We start from the raw sequence: 20,694 nt of genomic DNA, 5'->3' as shown, positions 1-20,694 counted from the left end.
AGAACCTTAAACTGGAAATCAGAAGCCCTGAAAAACAGCAAGAGCTCAATCTCTAACTCACTTCATGGCTTTAACCTCTTGGAACTGCAATGCTTTCGTCCACCATGATATACAGTTGACTCTTCAACAACATGGGTTTGAACTGCAGGGGTCCAGTTATATGCAGATTTTTTTCAATAGTAAATACTACAGTACTACACGATCCCTCGTTGGTTGAATCCAAGGACGTGGAACCAGAGGAACTGTGGGTATGATGACCAACTATAAGGTATACTTGGGTTTTCAAATTCAAAGAGGGTGGGTGCCCCAATCCCCGAGTTGTTCAAGGTCAACTATAAAATGATATAGCACAACTAGTTGGCCAAGGAACTCTGGCACAAAGTTGGAAAATTATGACATTATTATCTCAACCCAAAAGGTATTTAATAAACTAAAACGTTTAGAAAAAGTCTAGATCCCAGTTTGTATTTTAGAACTGAATAATAAGATGGAGTTCCTTCACTTAAGCTATTTTAAGTCTGCTGCAGACTTGAATTTTAACTGCAATAGATCTGGATCTCCATGGAAGTATGCTTTGTACTGCATCAAATCCCTTTACTACATTCCAAAATCTGTCAACTTACTTGTATAGTAAAAAACTCTCTGTTCTCCCTTCCCTAAGTTAAAAGATTTATCACACTAATAATAAAGTATATTCTGGATATAAATATACACACTTTTTCCCCAGAAAGCAGGATATTTTTACTTTGCAATTCTGCAAATTGCATTCATTTGGGTCTCTGAAAGGTAGAAAGTGGAAAAATACAAAAAAAAAAAATTGAATTGAAAAGCCCAATGCTGACATTCTCTCCTGCAAGAGAATCTCCAATTAAAAGTCAAATCTTGGGGACTTCCCTGGTGGTCCAATGGTTAAGAACCTGCCTTCCAAGGCAGGGGACGCGGGTTCGATCCCTGGTCGGGGAACTAAGATCCAACCTGTCACGGGGCAACTAAGCCCTAGTGCCCGTGCACCACAACTACTGAGCTGCGTGCTCTGGAGCCCAGGCACCACAACGAGAGAGGAGCCCACGTGCCGCAATGAAGCGCTCACGTGCCGCAACTAAGACCCGACAAAAGCCATAAATAAATAAATACATACACACATACATACATACATAAATAGATGTCAAATCTCATTTTGTTGACAAAGATTAAAGATAGGGAATCATGTTTTACATAAAAAGCATGGTGAGAATTAACAGAATTCTAGTAAGCTAAAATGTGTGCGCTGTGAATGTAGTAATAGTAATAAAATAATAATAACAACAGTTTAAAATAGGGACAATTAACATGTGAGCATAGGCAGCCACCCTCACATCCTACTCTCGTCCACTGAATACATCCAGGCACTCTAGTCTGCTAACTCGGAATCTTTCCCAACAAGAAACTCCAACCAGCCAAACACAACCAACAGTGTTAGCATGCAACATGAAATCTTTTAAATTATTTCTGGTTTAAAGGTACACCTTTCATTTAATCTATACAAACCCACTTCTTAAGGTTTTAATAAAACTAGAACTGACATTATTCCATTGGTCTCTGCAGTGGACACTTAGGGTGCCTACATAATCGCCCTCCTTCCTAACAGAGCCCTGAACTTGTCGGTTATCCTCCTCTTGCATGTCACCATATGCTTCAGAAAAAGCTGATCTGAGCCCCAGGTGCCAGTGGCTCAGTAAGCAATCATGGCAATCCTATTCCCTTAGTTAATGACTGCTTTCAACAGGAGCATGTTTAAGAAATTCTAGCCAATTAGACATGAAGGGAAGTCTGATGAAATGACTTCTAGAAAAGTGTCCTATGATGTTAAAAAGACATAAGGAAAAAGAAGATTACTTGCTGGCACTGCCATTGTCATGAACTGTAATGCCTAGAAGTACTTTCTGACGATTAGAGAAAGTAGCCTGCATATGAAGTTAATGTGTTGAGGGGATAGAGTAGAAAGAACCTGGTCTTTAAAGATATTGTGAGGTCACAAGTAGCTAATCCTAGAGCCTCTTACCTGCAGTTGTTTTGTTGTAAGGGATAACAAATTTTTTATTGTTAAAGACAGCTGACTCAGGGTTTCTCTTACTTGCAGCTGAAAAATCCTTTTAGCCCTTTATATAAATATCTTATCAAAAATTCATTTCTGGGCTCAGGCCAAGAAACAGTCTCCCTCTCTTGATACACCTACTTCTCTCTACATGAAAATAGGAACTAGGTAATTCCTAATGTTTCTCTTTGCCCTGGTAGTTAGCAAGATCAGGGCTGTTTTACATCTAGATGCCACATGTTTCGCCATTCAACCTTGTTTAAATTCCTTCAGTCCTGTGTTAATAGTTTTCAGTCATAATGAGCATGAGCTTTTCTTATTCACTGCCTCAAATCCTTCTATGACCACTAGACTGAAAACAAGCAACTAACTAAAGGTTGTATATTAGCAGTATAGACAAAGTGCCACAAAGGAACAGAGAAGGATGCAATGAATTCTTCCTGAGAATATGGAAAGGAATCTTAGAGGTAGGTATTTGCAAAGAAGGGCAAAGCTAAGGGTGTGACATGCCAAGAAGAAGAAATGTTGAGTCAAGCCATGTGTATAAAAGGAAATGGCACATTTGGGGAAGAAGGAAGAATCTAGGGAGGAAGAGACAAGGCTAATAATGTAAACTGAGGATCAGCAAAGAATACCGCCCCATCAACTTTATGAGAAACTGGGCTTTTAATTTTAAGAAATGGAGCAGAATGGATCAGAAGGGTAAAACGGGAGAGAGACGCCAAGGAGGTCACTGAGACCAACATAAGTTAGGATAATATACAGGGGATAATTTAGAGTCAAGGAACCAAGGCTGCTTCTGATATCCTCTATTCCATTCTGAAGAGCTATCTGGTGGGTTAATGTATCAAGTGAAGGGAGAAAAATGCTTATAAAAGCCTAAATTTTATTTTTGTTTAAAAAAAAAAGCTATATCCTTGATGGCTGGTATGTTTTATACTCTCTAACTATAAAAAACACAATTTATGAGTCTTTTTCAAATAAATTTTAGTGGCTCTAAGCTTCCTGAAATGCTGGCTAAATCCTTTCTTCCTTATTACTTCCCAAATTTTGGCAATAGGTTGTCAATCTCACCTCCCTTTGTGCCTGAAAACAATGTATAATTTAAGGAAAAAAAGGGAAGCCACTCTAACCAAAGACAAGCAGAAGGCAAATTACAGGTGTCATTAATATATTTTCCTGGTTTAATAAAATAAGAACTCTACTAACTAAAATACAAACATATAAAGAAACTCACGCAAAAAGATGAAACTAGACCACACACCATACACAAAAATTAACTCAAAATGAATCAAAGACTTGAACATAAGACCTGAAACAATAAAACTCCTAGGAGAAAACATAAGTGGTTAGCTCCTTGACATTGATCTTGGTGATGATTTTTTGGATCTGCTCCAAAAGCAAAGGCAACAAAAACAAACAAGTGGGACTACATCAAACCAAAAGGAAATCATCAAAAAAATGAAAAGGCAACTTACTGGATGAGAGAAAATATTTGTAAATCATGTATTTGATAAGGGGTTAATATCCAAAATATATAAAAATAATTCAATTCAATACCCAAAAAATCAAACAATCTGATTAAAAAACAGGCAGAGAATCTGCACAGACATTTTTCCAAATAAGACATACAGACAGCCAACAGACATATGAAAGATCTCAACATCACCAGTCATTAGGGAGATGAAAATCAAAAACACAATGAGATATCACCTCACACCTGTTAGAATGGCTAGCCTCAAAAAGACAAGAGATAACAAATGTTGGCAAGGATTGTGGAGAAAAGGGAACCCTTGTGCATTATTGGTAGAAATGTAAATTGCTGCAGCCACTGTGGAAAATAGTATGGAGGCTCCTCCAAAAATCAAAAACAGGACTACTACATAAATCAGCAATTCCACTTTTGGGTATTTGTCTGAAGAAAAACACTAATTCAAACAGATATATGCACCTCCCAGATCTGGGAGACCAGATAATGGTCTCCCAGTCAGTCTGTTGTGCTTACATCCAACATTTTCCTTTTACAAACCAAAACTTCCCTCATGGCTGAGTGTGGCATATTGAGTCAAAAGACCTTGGTTCTAGTCCTGACTCTTCCACTAATTTGCTGTGTCACTGCACTTTTCTGAGCTTCTGTAACCTATCTTTTAAATAATGAAACTACACTAGATAATTTCTAAACTTTATTTCTAACAACTTCCTCTCATCGCTTCCAGTTAACACACTATGCCTTTTCTTTCTCTGACACTCTATTAAAGCACAATCTGGAATTCTACTGTTTTGTGTGCTTTGTTCAAAACATATATCGTTGTCTTTACACATTACTAGTGTTTTCATGGTGCTATTGTTAGACACACCCTCCCCCTAACCAAATTATATACTCCAAAGAAGACAGGGAACATTTGAATATAACCTAAATATTTCACAAATAGTTGTAAACTTTGTCGCATATTATGTATGTAAGCACAATATTTATAGTCATGTGCTATAATCCCTACATTAACTTTTTAAAAATTGCCTACACACATAAAATGGTTTGTTATTTTGGGTTTGTAATCACAAAAGTTTGAGGTTTCCACGTCATCTGAACTCCGATGTTCCTGAAAGCTAAGTTACACACCAGAAACATTTTGTTTATACATGTTAAACATGTTATACATGTTTCAACTACATATATCTACTTTCCATATTTTTCAACAAAGTATGATTCGAATGGCAATCTCTCTCATTTGCTATAGATGGTTTTATAAAAAGCAAGGAAAATAGGCTAAGTACATTACTGAGAAGTCAAGCAGTATGGAATCTCATGAAGCCTTGCTTATCATTATATGAAACATGCCTTAAATTAATAGCAATATTAAGAAAGATATGATAATTCTATTATAAATAACAGTATATAATGATAAAAAAATTTTTCACATTAATAGTTATATAAATGTGAGATTATCAGCATTCCTGATAACATAATTTTAACTAATCTCCCAAAGAATACACAGTTGACCCTTGAACAACACGGATTTGAACATGTGTAGATTTTTTCAATAAATTCGTATTACAGTGCTACACATATTACAGTACTACACAACCTGTGGTTGGTTGAATCCATAAATGTGGAATCGCAGATACAGAGAGGGTCAACTGTAAAGTTATATGTGGAGTTTCAACTGTGCAGAGGGTTGGCATCCCTAACCCCCACGTTGTTCAATAATCAACTGTAATTTTAACTACTCTCTTTTGGAAGTAGTCAAGTACCATATGACCCTCTAATATCTTAAAGGTGCCAGTGATGCTTCAACCAGTCAAATACAAATATAGGATGCTAATCCATTCCCCTTTCTCCATAACTCGCCTGAAGGGCAGGGGAACATTGTTAGTGGAAAAAAAGAACATACTATTCAAAATATCTTAAAAGAGAAATTTATATGTTAAAATACACTTGGAATTTTTTTAAAAACCTAATGTCAAATCATAAAATGATGATTAGACCAAAGAAGTCCAATTGAGGATTTCACTATAACAAAACTAAGCTTATCTCAAGATCAAACAATATTATAAGCAAAGTAACAAAAATATTTTTCTTTTATAAAGACAAAATTTAAAAGTTGCCATACCATGCTTATATGGTTATAGTAAACAAAAATAATGCAGGATATAATTAATTACTCCCCAAGTCAAAGTGCAATTAATTAAATGATCCACCTACTCTTTATAAGTTCCCGTTTCAGGATCTTCTGTCATAACATCATGTAGGCCCTCCACTGAGATGTTTATAATCCCACAGAATTTATCTTGGATAACACTAGAATAAAAGGAGAGCAAAACAGGTTAAAATGGAGTATTTCAACAGGTAATTCTTTTTTTTCCTCTTAATTATCCTCTTGAACATGAAGAGAAATTTTAGTCTGAAAGTACAAAAGAAACTTTCAAAATGTATTTCTTAAAGCAGAAATTGTACTTTGCATATTACATTAAAATTTTCTTCACTAGATTACCAGTGTGCTTAAATACTTAGGTGGGTAGATCAGATGGGAAAGAGATGCTTTAATATTCTTTAATTTATTATAATAGTCTTGTGTTAATGTCATAACTAAAAGAATAAAGGTACAAAATTTTGAATATGAAGTCTCTACTCCTGAGGAAAAAGACAAGCAATAGACTGGGAAAAAATATCTGTAAAACATAAATCTGATGAAGAACTTGGCGCTGAAAACTCAGATGACAACACAATTTAAAAATGGACAAAAATTTGAACAGATACTTCACCAAAGAAGATAATACAGATGGCATATGAGCACTTGAAAAAATGCTCAATACCATTCGTCATCAGAGAAATGCAAATTAAAACTGTAACGAAATTTTTTTTTTTTGGCCGCACCATTCGGCTTGCTCGGGATCTTGGTTCCCCGACCAGGGATTGAACCCAGGCCCTTGCAGTGAAAGTGCCAAGTCCTAACCACTGGACTGCCAGGGAATTCCCTGTAATGAGATTTTAATAAAAAGTAAAATTAAGAAGACTGACAATACCAAGTGCTGGCAAGGGTGAAAAACAACAGGACCTCTCATACATTGCCAGTAAGAATAAAAAATGACACATTCATTTTGGAAAACACATTGGCAGTTTTTATAAAGTTAACACTCCACACAACTAAGCAATCCCATTCCTGGGTATTTACCCAAGACCAAAACAAGTATTCTCAGATCTGTATGTAAGTATTTACGGTAGTTTTACTCATAATCCAAAACTGCAAAGATCCTAATGTCTACCGACTAACAAAAGGATAAACTGTGGGACATTTATCCAATGGAATAATCAGCAATAAAAAGGAACAAACTACAGATACATGCAACAACTTGAATAAATCCCAAAAACATTACACTGAGAAAAATAAAAGATTCGAAAGGCTATATATTGTATGACTCCATTTATGTGACTTTCTGGAAAGGCATAATTATTTAATCAGTGGTTGCCAGGCAAAGGGACACAAGGGAACTTTTGGGGGTGATGGTTATGTTCTGTATCTTGAGTGTGGAAGTGTTATACACTGTGTACATTTGCCAGAACTGTATGCTTAAAAGAGGTTTACTGTATGTGAACTATACCTTAATAAGCCTAACTTTTAAAAAGTAGAAGTATATAACCATTTACTGGCACACCAAATTATGCTAAAAATAACTGAATAAATTATAACTCATCTCCAGGGAACTAATAGTATCATTCCTGCAAGGGACATACTGTGTTTCTCATACTGCATTAATATGCATAATTAAGTTTTAAAATGTTCAGTAAAATAGTTCCCAAAGTCAACACAGTTTGGGTCATGTTCCCACCTTTGTAAAGTCAAAACCTTTTGTCTGTACTTTCAAGTGTGATCAGGTTTCAGAGAACTAAATCACCAGATGGGCAAAATAACCAATAGTTGTTATCATTCTGTTACATTTTAATGTGTATGTAACAACCTATTGCAAGAGTATATATTTTTGATATCGCTATATATCCTTCGCATAAGAATTTTAAAAATCTCTCAAGAAAGAAACACACATACAGTCTGCCTTATTTGGTTTAGCGAGAAACACCTTAGAAAAAGGTATTGGAGCCAACAGGCACATCAAAAGCTGCTTGACATCGTAATTATTAGAGAAATACAAATCAAAACTACAGTGAGGTATCACCTCACATCAGTCAGAATGGCCATCATCAAAAAAGCTACAAACAGGGGCTTCCCTGGTGGCACAGTGGTTGAGAATCTGCCTGACAATGCAGGGGACGCGGGTTCGAGCTCTGGTCTGGGAAGATCCCACATACCGCGGAGCAGCTGGGCCCGTGAGCCACAACTGCTGAGCCTGCGCGTCTGGAGCCTGTGCTCCGCAACAAGAGAGGCCGCGATAGTGAGAGGCCCGTGCACCGCAATGAAGAGTGGCCCCCGCTTGCCACAACTAGAGAAAGCCCCCGCACAGAAACGAAGACCCAACACAGCCAAAAATAAATAAATTAATTTAAAAAATAATAATAAAAAAATGTGCAGTGAAAAAAAAAAAAAAAAAAAACAAAAAAGCTACAAACAATAAATGCTGGAGAGGGTGTGGAGAAAAGGGAACCCTCCTACACTGTTGGTGGGAATGTAAGTTGGTGCAACCACTATGGAGAGCAGTATGGTGGTTCCTTAAAAAACTAAAAACAGAGCTACCATATGACCCAGCAATCCCACTCCTGGGCATATATCCAGAAAAGATGAAAACTCTAATCCAAAAAAATATTTGCACCCTAATGTTCACAGCAACACTATTCACAATAGCCAAGACACAGAAACAACCTAAATGTTTCATCTGCAGTTGAATGGATAAAGAAGATGTGGTACATATATATACAATGGAATATTACTTAGCCATAAAAAAGAATGAAATAATGCTATTTGCAGCAACATGGATGGACCTGGAGACTGTCATACTATGTGAAGTAGGGTAAACAGAGAAAGACAAATATTACATGATATCACTTAATATGTGGAATCTAAAAAAACGATACAAAGGAACTTATTTACAAAGCAGAAATAGAGGGAATTCCCTGATGGCGCAGTGGTTAAGAATCCGCCTGCCAATGCGGGAGACACGGGTTCGAGCCCTGGTCTGGGAAGATCCCACATGCCACGGAGCAACCAAGCCTGTGCTACACAACTACTGAGCCTGCGCTCTAGAGCCCGTGAGCCACAACTACTGAGCCTGCATGCCACAACTACTGAAGCCTGTGTGCCTAGGGCCCGTGCTCTGCAACAAAGAGAAGCCACCACAATGAGAAGCCCATGCACCGCAACGAGGAGTAGCCCCCGCTCGCCACAACTAGCGAAAGCCCACGTGCAGCAACAAAGACCCAATGCAGCCAAAAATAAAAAATAAATAAATAAAATCTAAAAAAAAAAAAAAACCACCAGAAATAGACTCACAGACATAGAAAACAAACTTATGGGTACCAAAGGGGAAAGGGGGGTAAGGATAAATTAGGGATTTGGGATTAACAGATACACACGACTATATATAAAATAGATAAACAACAAGGGCCTACTACTGTACAGCACAGGGAACTATATTCAATATCCTGTAATAACCTATAACGGAAAAGAATCTGAAAAAGAATATATATATGTGTGTATATATGTAGATATATATATATATATATATATATATATATATATATATATATATAAAACTGAATCACTTTGCTGTATACCTGAAACACTGTAAATTACCTATATGTCATATTTTTAAAAGTCATATTAAAGAAAATGATTTTTAAAAAGCATTGGAAACCAAGATTGTGCACTAAAAGTTCAGCCACTCTCTCATTTCTCTAAGTGTTGGTCTTCTTGTCTGTAAAGTGAAGATTGGACTCGGGGATGGCAGATGTATGGCGGGGAATACAGCCATTTTCCCTTCCCACTGCAGAGTAATTCGCCCCTAATCCATCATAGCAAGCTAAGGCAGGCAGGGCCTGACATTCCTTTTTAACAGAGCAGCATTCTGGATAGCTATCAACAACTGATCTCAATTAGTTGAAAAAGACAAAAGCCCTGTATTCTATAGCTTCCAAGGCTCTTTACCAGGCCTTTATGTCAATATTATTTAGGGACAATCCACTCAGGCAGCTGCCTTCTCTGCTCAGATCACCTCCAAGATCAACCCCACACATTCTAGGGCTAGAAATTTCCCAAGAAATCAATGGAATTTCTGAGTACTGTGTATTTTCTCAAAAGAATGATTATGAATTTTCCTAACAGGTATCTGACAATCCACGTGTGACCATGTTCTACTATGTGTGTGAATGTTAATTATAAGGGAGTGTAGGGGAGAGAGAGATTTTAAAATGGTGTAATTTGACAACCAGCTCATCTGTTTACAGGTTTTACTTCAAATTATCATATTGCTCAATGCTGGGGCTTACCAGCATGGTCACACATGTTTCTGAGGAGATGGTAAGAAGTTATATCTTTGCCATAATTAGAAAATGATACAGTTCTACAGCACTGGGCCTCAATTCAGAGATGAACATTTACAGAATGAGCCTTGAAGGCTCAGAACAGATTGTGATAAACTGCAGCATGGATAAGGTAAACTTTTGACTGCACAATTCTTCCCAAAGGCAGTAACTTCACCCCTTTCTCATAAATGATCAGATTATTTAGACGACACTGCCAGAACCAGAACGAAGCTTGAAAAGTTCTGAGAGAAATCTAATAGGTTCAGGAACCTGAGGTTTACAGAAAGCCAAAAGATAGTATTAGTGAATGACTGACAAAAAGAAGTGTTAAAATCAAACTAAAGAAGATATAAGGATACTCACAGAAGCAGACTGGACACAGGCCAGAAGATATAGGTCCAACCTCTGCTCTACCTGCACATGCTAGTCAGGAAGAAAAGACTATTGTCCCGGCCCATGCTTATTCAGGCTTGGAGGAGAAGTCAGTCATGTGATCACTGTGATTCACACTCCTTCTTCCCTCCCCTGCCTCCAGCTGAATTTCTAGCTCTACCAAGTGAGAGGCTTAGACAGATGACTGTCTTGTAGGGGTGAAGAAGGGAGGTGAGGCAACCGCAGTCAGTCATATTTTTCACTGAAATGTCACCCATGCTGCACAGAAAAGGACACAAGAGGCAGAGATCTAGCCTGGGGGAAAGCAGGGGGTGGGGGAAGGGGGGATTAATTCCAGTAGATGGGGCGGGGTGGGGGGGGAAACCATGCTTACCCTGGAGTACTTATTAAGTGCCAGAGGGGGTGAGGCTTGGACTGCAAGTTCAGAAAAGGGGAAAATGACTACGGCACAGAGTAGAAAGGTATGTAATCTGGCTTTGAATGAAAAGAGTTGACTCTAGAAAAGGAGACGGACTGAAGAAAAAGAGTGGAAAAGGAGATTCTACGCCACATTTTGGGATCAATAAAAGGAGAAGTTAAGCAAAAATTATCTTCAGAGTATTCAATTTCAAAAAGCACTCAGAAGGATGCAACTCAATTACCACTCATTAAGCAGTGTGGGAAAAGTACCCCAAAATAATACAGGTAACAAAAAGCTAAAAGAGGCTTGTACCTTCCTGGCATACAGAACAGATGTTTAAAGAAAACAAGCATCAGAAGTCATAAATTCTTTTCCTCCTATTTTAAGTATTAAAAAAATGTGTAAATGTTACATTTACGAAGAAGCCTTTAAAATAAAATTTTTATAGACAGTATTCTTTATGATTCTTTTTGAAGATTAAGCATTTGTTTCCCTTTTTATCCACACAATACTCTCAACTCTGTACTTTATAAATTAAGAATAAATCTTTTTTGTAATATACAATCTTTCTGAATTACATGCTTTAAAATGTAATTAGACATCTAAAATGGAAACAAAAGAGAGCTGGAAACCAGGAATGAAATAGCAATAGGTTTGGAGGAACAAAGGGAAGGAGAAAAGTCATTGTACTTTGATAATCTTATATACATTATTTCTTTAAATACAACAAGCCAGGAACTAGGTATTATACTGTTTTTGTTTTTTTATGAAAAAAGCTCAGTTTTTTCTTTTATGTGTATTACATACTGGAGTTACAAGTAATACTTTATTAGAATTCTCAGTGTATCATCTCCTAATAGTAGTCTTCTTGTGTACATCCATTCAAATCTGGTGTCTGGTGTAATGTGGGAGAAGTAAAGGTAGCCAGAGAAAACCATGTAATTTTAGATCTCACTCAACTCTTAATTCTCCAAAATCAGTGCTTACCATGAAGTGGCAGTTCACATTAACTAGGGCACGGCAATCTAGTATCCCTGAAAGAGACAGCCAAACTCCATGCTAGTCTATACAACGGTCCCTCGATAACCATGGATGCTCAAGTCCCTTATACTATAAAATGGTGTAGTACGGTAGGCCCTCTGTATCCATGGATATGGAACCCACAGTTTTCTACAGCATGGTAGAAAAAACAACATTCAGGAGCTTAAAGACAAAAAACAAAACACTGATTACTGATTATTCCAGCCAGAAGTTTATCTTGGTATACCCCCATGAGCAGACTTCAGAAGACTGGCTTACTGAGTATTAATAAGAGGTGGATTTATACCAGGATACCAATTAACTCACAAAGAAAGAAGTGATTAGAGTTAAGTGGTCATATTACCTAGGCCAATTCTTCCTGGTGTATAGGTCACCATGGTCAAGTTCATTCACTTTAGTCGACATTTTATGAGCTCACAAAACATGTTAGACATCCTAATAGGCCCTGGGGATAAAAAAGATGGCCACCTCAGGGAACTTAGAAACTAAAGGACAAAGAAATGAAGCAACAAAAGAGATGTTCCTTTTTTTTTTTAAAATCAGGTTATGATATCCTGAATAACTGACTGTCTCAATTTTACAGGTTTCTGACTTATTGGGTTGGCCAAAAAGTTCCTTCAAGTTTTAAGTAAAAATAACAGACGCGTTGTTCATTTTCACCAAGAACTTTATGGAACAACGTATTCACTGTTTTGTTCCACTACCTTCTGCCAGTTTTCAGGCAACTTCATAATTCCATCTTCCCAAAACTTTTTATCTTTTTGAGCAAAGAACTGTTCCAGGTGCCTTTTACAGTCTTCCAGGGAATTGAAATTTTTTCCATTAAGAGGATTTTGTAAAGACCGAAATAAATGGAAATCTGAAAGTGCAATGTCTGGTGAATAAGATGGATGAATCAGAACTTTCCAGCCAAGCTGTAACAGTTTTTGCCTGGTCATCAAAGAAACATGCAGTCTTGCGTCATCCTGATGGAAGATTATGCATTTTCTGTTGACTAATTCCGGATGCTTTTCGTCGACTGCTGCTTTCTTTCAGTTGGTCTAATTAGGAGTACTCGTTGGAATTGTTTTTGGCTTTCCAGAAGGAGCCCAAATTAGAGGACTCCCAATCCCACCATATACACAACATCACCTTCTTTGGATGAAGACTGGCCTTTGGTGTGGTTGGTGGTGGTTCATTTCACTTGCCCCACCATCTCTTCCGTTTCACGTTATTGTACAGTATCCACTTTTCATCACCTGTCACAATTTGTTTTAAAGACGGAACTTTTTCATTACGTTTAAGTAGAGAATCGCATGTGGAAATACGGTCAAAAAGGTTTTCTTTGCTTGGAACCCAAACGTCAAAGCGATTCATATAACCAAGCTGGTACAAATGATTTTCAGTGCTTGATTTGGATATTTTGAGTATGTCGGCCATCTCCTGTGTGGTATAATGTTGATTGTTCTCCATTAATGTCTTGATTTGATCGCTATCAACTTCAACTGGTCAACCTGGCCACGGAGCATCGTCCAGCGAGAAATCTCCGGCACGAAACTTGAGACTGGATCATTCTACCACCACTTGAGATCTTAGAATTTTCAAGTTAACTTATCCTTTATTTATTGCATTAGGATAGATGCTTCTCCTAAAGGAATCCCAAATTTGATATAAACTTATTTTCATTTCACAATGCTAAATGGGACCAACTGATTCTATTCATTTCCTTATTATTGAGGGCTTCAAGGAGGCAAATGGGTGCCTTCTATTCTTTCTCCTTAATTTAAGAACTTCCAAGGGCTATCGAGAGCCTCAGCAAGCTCTACTAAAACCACCTTTCCAAAGTGGTATTGAACTATTCTTCCTTCCACCGCTTTCAGGCATTAAGTCATCACCTCCTGAATACAGAAGTTCCTGACTCCAATAACTGCTTACTCCCTTCCTGCTTCTCACGATGTTCTCCCTCCTTTTTTCTATTCAATGTATAATTCACATTTTCTTCACGAAGTCTTCCCTGACCACTCTTTACCTCACTGTAATTGAGCACTCTGCCCCTGGAATTTCCAATAGCATAAAACCTCTGCACTACTCATGTGGCGTGCCACTCATGTGGCACCTTTTGTATTACTTTCTTCTTATGTCCTTTAATTTTTCATGCCTGCATGCCCGCTCTCCCTAAGATGGTAAGTAACATGAAGCAGAGCCCATGTGTTACGTTTATTTCTTTATGTCCCTTAGGGTAACATTATGCATCATGTGAACACACAATAAATAATCATAGGAATTTATGATCCCCAAAGCTCGAAAACTGCCCTCCCTTGTTTTTTTTTTAAACCATATTATTTTTACTTATTTCTTTTTTAAATTACAAGTATAGGTAACTAAGTTGTAGATTACATATTACAATTGATTAGTCTACACCGGACATTAGGCAGAAAATAGAACAGAAGGTGGCTGTGTTGGAATCTACATCTGAAACATTCATCTTAGAAAATGCAAGGAAAGTTTAACATCAAGGATGAAAGGAGAGAATAAAAGTAAAACTGAAGGGCAAGAAGTATTAGTAATCTTCCTTTTTACCTATCACACTTTTCCTTTTCTTATTTTACATACTTGGTTGATACATTAATTTATTTGCACAGATCAGAGTTACAACTACGCTACAGAAAGAAGACCGGCCTCCTTAAACATCTGCTTGTTTTGTTCTTCAAGTATGTTGTAAGTGATGTACTATATATATATAGACACAAACATTAAATAAGTAGGTGAGAGCATTAAAAATTTTACTCACTGGGTAAAGACTACCTGATCATTTAAAACAATTCCACATACTTTTTAGTAAACTTTTCTTTTTCAGTTAAATGCATGTGAGTAAAACTACAGCTCTTAATCTTGACTTAGTATTTCCTAAAGGTATGACATTTTCTGGGTATGTAACAGTATCTGTAGAATAAGTGAACTGCAGAAACTTCACGCAGAGTGATTTTTCCTTGCTTTTGAAAACTATGTACTAAAGAAAAAAAAAATCCATCTTTCTTGTGTTTTTCACCCAACTTTAAAAATCATGCTGGCTTAAAATTATTACTGTCCTTTTGTATCACTATGAACCCAGCCACAGGTGTTCAGAAAACAAAATGCCCCTAGAAAGATAGTGCAAAATTTTTAATCCCAAAGGCACAAATAAAAGAAATATTCTAATATTCATTTGGTTAGCCTAAACAATAAATATTAGGTTAAATGTGGACAGGACTCTAGTTTCTTTCCACTTATCCAATTTTTATTAGTATTTTTCTAGTAAGCATTTTACACTTCCAGTTTTTAGATTAACTGACCCATCATCATAGAGCCTGTGCCTTAAATAACTTCTCTGTAAGTGATGGATTTACACATTTACATCACATCTTCATTCCCTTGGGCCTTGGAGGAAAACAGGAATGCAGAAACATCAAATTTTCAGTTACTTTTTCTGAACAGTTTTATAATCGAAAATTGATGATTTAAGTTTTTCATAGTAGCAAGCCCAAGAAAGAAAGAAATCAGAACTTCAGTCACTTTAAAATTTTCTCTGCTCTAACCAGACGACAATTACACTATTCGTACACTGCACCTAATAATATCTGAACTCACTCACATCATTAAATCCTAAGTCAGAGGGTCAATGAAGTTAAGGAAATTTAAGAAAATAAGTTTTTAAGCACTAAGAGCCACAATCAAATAAAATATTCTGTAAATTATACTTTTCTGCTTATATTAACAATATTAAGCAAAGAACAGCAGTTTACTAAAAGAAAAACGAAAAAAGCCTTGATTTATCAGTCTTATTCCAGAATTCCTTCCACATCGGAAGTTATAGAAGTGGTGACATTTATACTAAAATCAGGTTTTTCCCCTATTTTCCAGGACCTAGGCTGGAAATACTTCTGTCACTTAAATGGAAACATACACCCTTTCTACACAGTTAATTCTCTTCGTGGTCATGGAAAAGTGTATGTATTAATAAATCTAGTTCCCTTGACAAATACTGGGCAAGGAAATAAAAGGATAAAAAGTTCATAATGGAAGTTCACTAAGTTATTTTAAAATTAAAGTTTACACAACAATTATCCTTACATATTATAAACCATTCCCCCAATTAACTTTTTTTTTCTTTTTTGACTGCATAGAGGTGGGGGAAAAAAAGCAAGCCATTATCTTTAAGACAATAAGAAATAACTACAGTGATCTATGTATTGTGGGATGAGAAGAAACTGCCATATTATATGATTTTCAAGAGGAAGACTATGCTTTAAGAAACACTGCTCAGTGAAGATATACTAAGGTTCCATTAAAAAGAAGATGATCAATGACTGGCACAGAACTGTTTGGAAAAGACATTAGGCTGAAAAAATCCAATCAATGCTTATTTTCAAAGCTTACAGGAGTCACTTGACAAACTTTTTTTTTTTAAGTGATACAAAAGAATTTAATAGAGATTTAGTAATTATGGGGTTGGAGGCACAACCTCACCATTATAAATGGTGGACACTGTTGAAAACAGAGCTATACAAGTTATCACAAGGCAATCATGACCATATATCTTCTGGATAAATGAGAAAAAGCCAACTTAGTTAACGTTATTAAAGTTATATGAAAAGATACTTGTGGCTTAGAGTTAAATTTCTGGAGAAGTGCTGTATGTCACACTGCTCAGACCAAAATGAAGATAATGTGCTCTGGAAAACAGTGTTACGTGATCAGAAGGGAAGCCTGTGATGATGAGAACACTGATGTCAAAGATTTACATGAAGCATTTGAATAAAACTATCACGAAATAATGGGAAAAAAATCTATTTACATTATTTTAAAATATGTATGTGTAACTAAACTAACAATATAACAGGCATTTTGACTATTTTGTTACAGCTTTGTAAATACAACATATTCAAGCTGACCAAAAACCTTATGTAGATTTTTCTTACAGGGAAAATGAGTTAACTGCCTGCTATTTAGACCTGCCTCATTCAGGCACATTGCCAAATTCCTCCTAAATACTGCTAGCACTCGCAGTGACCTCTCTGAGCTTTGGAACCCTATTACATCTACATCCTCGTCATCCACTCTTGGCAGTCTCACAAGCATCTCTAACTTAAGGTAGCCAACACCAAACTTTTGAGTGCCTTCCCAACAAAAACAAAGGAAAACAAGATAGAAAATCAAAATCAGGCTCTCTTCCAGTTGCCCTTATCTGACTACAGAGCAATTCTAAGCACCCAGTGACTCAGGCCAGAAACCTGGGATTCAGTTTTGACCTTCTCATTTACCCTTCCAAAACCCGATTTATCATCAAATTCTGTCACATTTATCTATGAAATTTTTCGACTTCTCTATATTCCTACTGTAAACAGTGTGCTACAAGTCAATTCTGTCTCAGTTTGAACTACTGCATAACTTCCCACATGGGGACGCTTCCACTCTTTGCTTCCCCTAAATCATTCTCTACACAGTGCTGTTTTGCAAAATCTGATCATGTCTCCCTTGCTTTAAAGTAAGGGTTTACGCATGCTAACACATATATATGGAATCTAAAAAAAAAAAAAAAGATGGTTCTGAAGAACCTAGGGGCAGGACAGGAATAAAGACGCAGACCTAGAGAATGCACTTGAGGACACGGGAAGGGGGAAGGGTAAGCTGGGACGAAGTGAGACAGTGGCACTGACATATATACACTACCAAATGTAAAATCGATAGCTACTGGGAAGCAGCTGCGTAGCACAGGAAGATCAGCTCCGTGCTTTGTGACCACCTAGAGAGGTGGGATAGGGAGGGTGGGAGGGAGACGCAAGAGGGAGGGGATATAGGGATATATGTATACATATAGCTGATTCACTTTGTTATACAGCAGAAACTAACAAAACATTGTAAAGCAATTATACTCCAATGAAGATGTTAAAAAATTTTTAATAAATAAATAAATAAAGTAAGTAAGGGTTTAACCTTTCAGTAACTTCCCATTACACATAAAAATCCAAACTCCTAATCATGGTTCACTCAACCCCATCTCACCTGGCTGCTGCCTACCTCTCTCTGACCTCACCTAACTTTTCATACTACTCTCCAGCTGTACCAGCCTTCTTTTTGACAAACACTTTCGTAGTCTTAGGACTTTCATGGAGGGATTCCATCTGCTAAGAATGCTACTTCCTGAATTTACCTGGTTAGTTGTAATTATAGTAGGAATAAAACTCCAGGAGGGTATGGTCCTTAATGGAAAAAAACTCAGATTTTTCCTTCCCGAGTAGGGAGAAACCCTGTTCTTCCCTACTATGTTTCTCTTTTGTGAGTCTTCTTTACTCACAGCACACTTTACTTCTGGTCACCAAATGTGTGGAAGATTTTCCCAACATGCCATTCTGTGACACCCACTGGATGACCTACAATTTAACTCAATTCTAACACTATCTCCCTGGAGATAGTGTCAGATCCCACAGGTTAAGGTCTCAGACCCACAAGACTGAGCCACCCCCCAAGTCCCTCAGATGCCAAAGGTTCCAATGACTCCTCCCTAGGTTCAACTGATTTGCCAGAGAAATCACAGAATTCAGGGAAACATGTTTACCAGTTTACTAAAATATATGATAAAGAATACAGATGAACAGCCAGATGAAGAGCTACAGAGGGCAAGGTCTGGGAGGGTCCTGAGCACAAGTGCTTTGGTCCCTGTGGAGTTGGGGCGTATCACCCTTCCGATGTGGGTGTGTTCCCCCATCTGGAAGCTCCTTGAACACCCTACTATTGGGATTTTATGGAGAATTCCTTACATACATACTCAATTATTAACTCCATTTCCAGCTCATCTCCCCTCTGTGGAAGATGGGGCTTGGAGCTGAAAATTCCAAGCCTCTAATCATGGCTCAGTCTCTCTGGTGACCTCAATCTAGGAGCCCACCCCAGAGTTGCCTCGTCAGAAAAAAAGATGCTCCTAATGTTCTTATCACTTAGGAAATTACAAGGATTTCAGGAGCTCTGTGCCAAGAATCAGGGGTAGAGACCAATACATATTTTCTTCTTTTATCTCAGAGGTCCCCATTCTAGAAGACAATGCCTTAGGAGGCTTTCATAGATGAGAAGCAGATGATTTAAGAAAAGGGGTTCTGAAAGCCAAAACATGAGGAAACTGAACTAGAACATAAAAATTTTTGCTCCATGGGACCTCAAACAAAATACAAAGAAAATGTGAACTTATGTATTAAGAATAGAATTAAGGCTAGGAAGAGTATCAGAGAAGGTATCTGGCAAAAAGTGAGCTTTTCCAAAGCCAATATCCAAACTAAGGACAGGCAAGGGTTTACGCTCAGGTACTGGAAACTCAAGACATACGGGAAGACATGGAGATAAAAGGAAAGTATTGTATGTTACAATTACACGCTATTGACAATCAAAAAACTACTTGCCACTAAAATATAGTGCCCTCTACTATGTCACATGATGCCTCAGGAGTCAGGAACAATGAAACAAGGCACATTTGGACCAGCAGAACACATACTATCCACTCCTTTCATTCATGCTGCTTTCACCATATTTATCTTTTAACCCACAGGGCTTCTCGCATTAAAGTATGCAGCCACAAGAGCCTACCAACTTCAGTAGAGTGATGACTAGAGATAGAGGGCACTTTTAAAGAACTATACTTGAGACAGTATAATACTGAAAACCATGGGCTCATCACCTTGTTAATATTGCTCCATAACTGTGAAATCATTAACTAACTAGATAATAATTTGAGACAACTGATGCATATCCCTCCCCACTCACCTAAGGCCTTATCAGTAAGTCCAATAACAGAAAAGAAAAATAAAAGTTTTAATGAGAAATGAAACGGGCCTTCTCAGGAGAAAAGAAATTAAGTTACTATTCAGTAGGCGATGCATAAAAACAAAGTCTAACCGGCAAAGAGAACAACCTTCTCTTTGGTTTCACGTACCCTGTTCTCTTTCCTCTTAGTCCAGAGCAGCACAACATATTACAAGTCCATGCATACGTTTTCCAGTCTGGCCCAGTAACAGAAGACAAGCAAGGAGTGAGATCCTTCTAACAAGGAAGAACAAGAAGTACAATAGGATGTGGGGAAGTGAATGACCAACTTCGTAGGAAGACCTAACATCAAAGCTCATTTTCAGAACCTTGTAAAAGGTTTCCAGGCTTTCTTTTCCCATTTTGGCAAAGCTTAAAAACAAATATGGCAAATTTTACTGTTTTTGTTGTGCTGTGGGTAAGATAATGGAGTGAAAATGCCCTTATTACATGTGGGTCCCCCTCCACCTTAAAGCTTAAACACTTGGTTATTTCTATAATTCTTAAGTTCAAGAAATGTCCACATATATGTTATGTTTGAATGTTCTATTTCTTGACCTAAGTAGTGATTAAAACAGGTGTATTTACTTCTGTATGTGGTTTATAAATAAACAAGAGTTTTCTAAAATGTTGCCTGTAGCCTAAGGGCAAATATTTTCCAAAAACCTAACATCTGATTTCTCCCTCACCTGCCATGCCTCTGCCAATCACCAAGGCACCTTCCAAAGTAGCTCTAGAATCCATCCATCCTCTCTGCCACCACCCCAGTCCAGGGCTCCAGCGCCTCTCCCATGAATCAGTGATCACTCCATGGGAGATTCAGATTAATCCTGCTTCTAGTCTTGTTCCTTCCAGAAAGAGTGCACTTTCAGTTGGTATTTGCCAAATGCTAAATGTTTAAAAGAATCCTTGGGACTTCCCTGGTGGCTCAGTGGTTAAGAATCCGCCTGCCAATGCAGGGGACACGGGTTCAAGCCCTGGTCCGGGAAGATCCCACACGCCACAGAG

At 37.5% G+C, this 20,694-nt stretch overlaps 1 protein-coding gene across 5 annotated transcripts in view; it reads right to left on the bottom strand.

Moving 5' to 3' along the window:
• Nucleotides 1–20,694, bottom strand: part of IPO11 (importin 11) — a 199,144-nt gene that overhangs the window by 28,618 nt on the left and 149,832 nt on the right. For all 5 annotated transcript variants that reach the window (XM_068535393.1, XM_068535392.1, XM_068535396.1 and 2 more), the window contains one exon: nucleotides 5,778–5,873. In XM_068535393.1, coding sequence (XP_068391494.1) covers nucleotides 5,778–5,873 — 96 coding nt within the window. The remainder of the gene's footprint in view (nucleotides 1–5,777; nucleotides 5,874–20,694) is intronic.

This window comes from Eschrichtius robustus, chromosome 2 (genome assembly GCF_028021215.1).
Source record: "Eschrichtius robustus isolate mEscRob2 chromosome 2, mEscRob2.pri, whole genome shotgun sequence".
Lineage (NCBI taxonomy): Eukaryota > Metazoa > Chordata > Mammalia > Artiodactyla > Eschrichtiidae > Eschrichtius > Eschrichtius robustus.
This window is presented reverse-complemented; position numbering and strand designations above follow the sequence as displayed.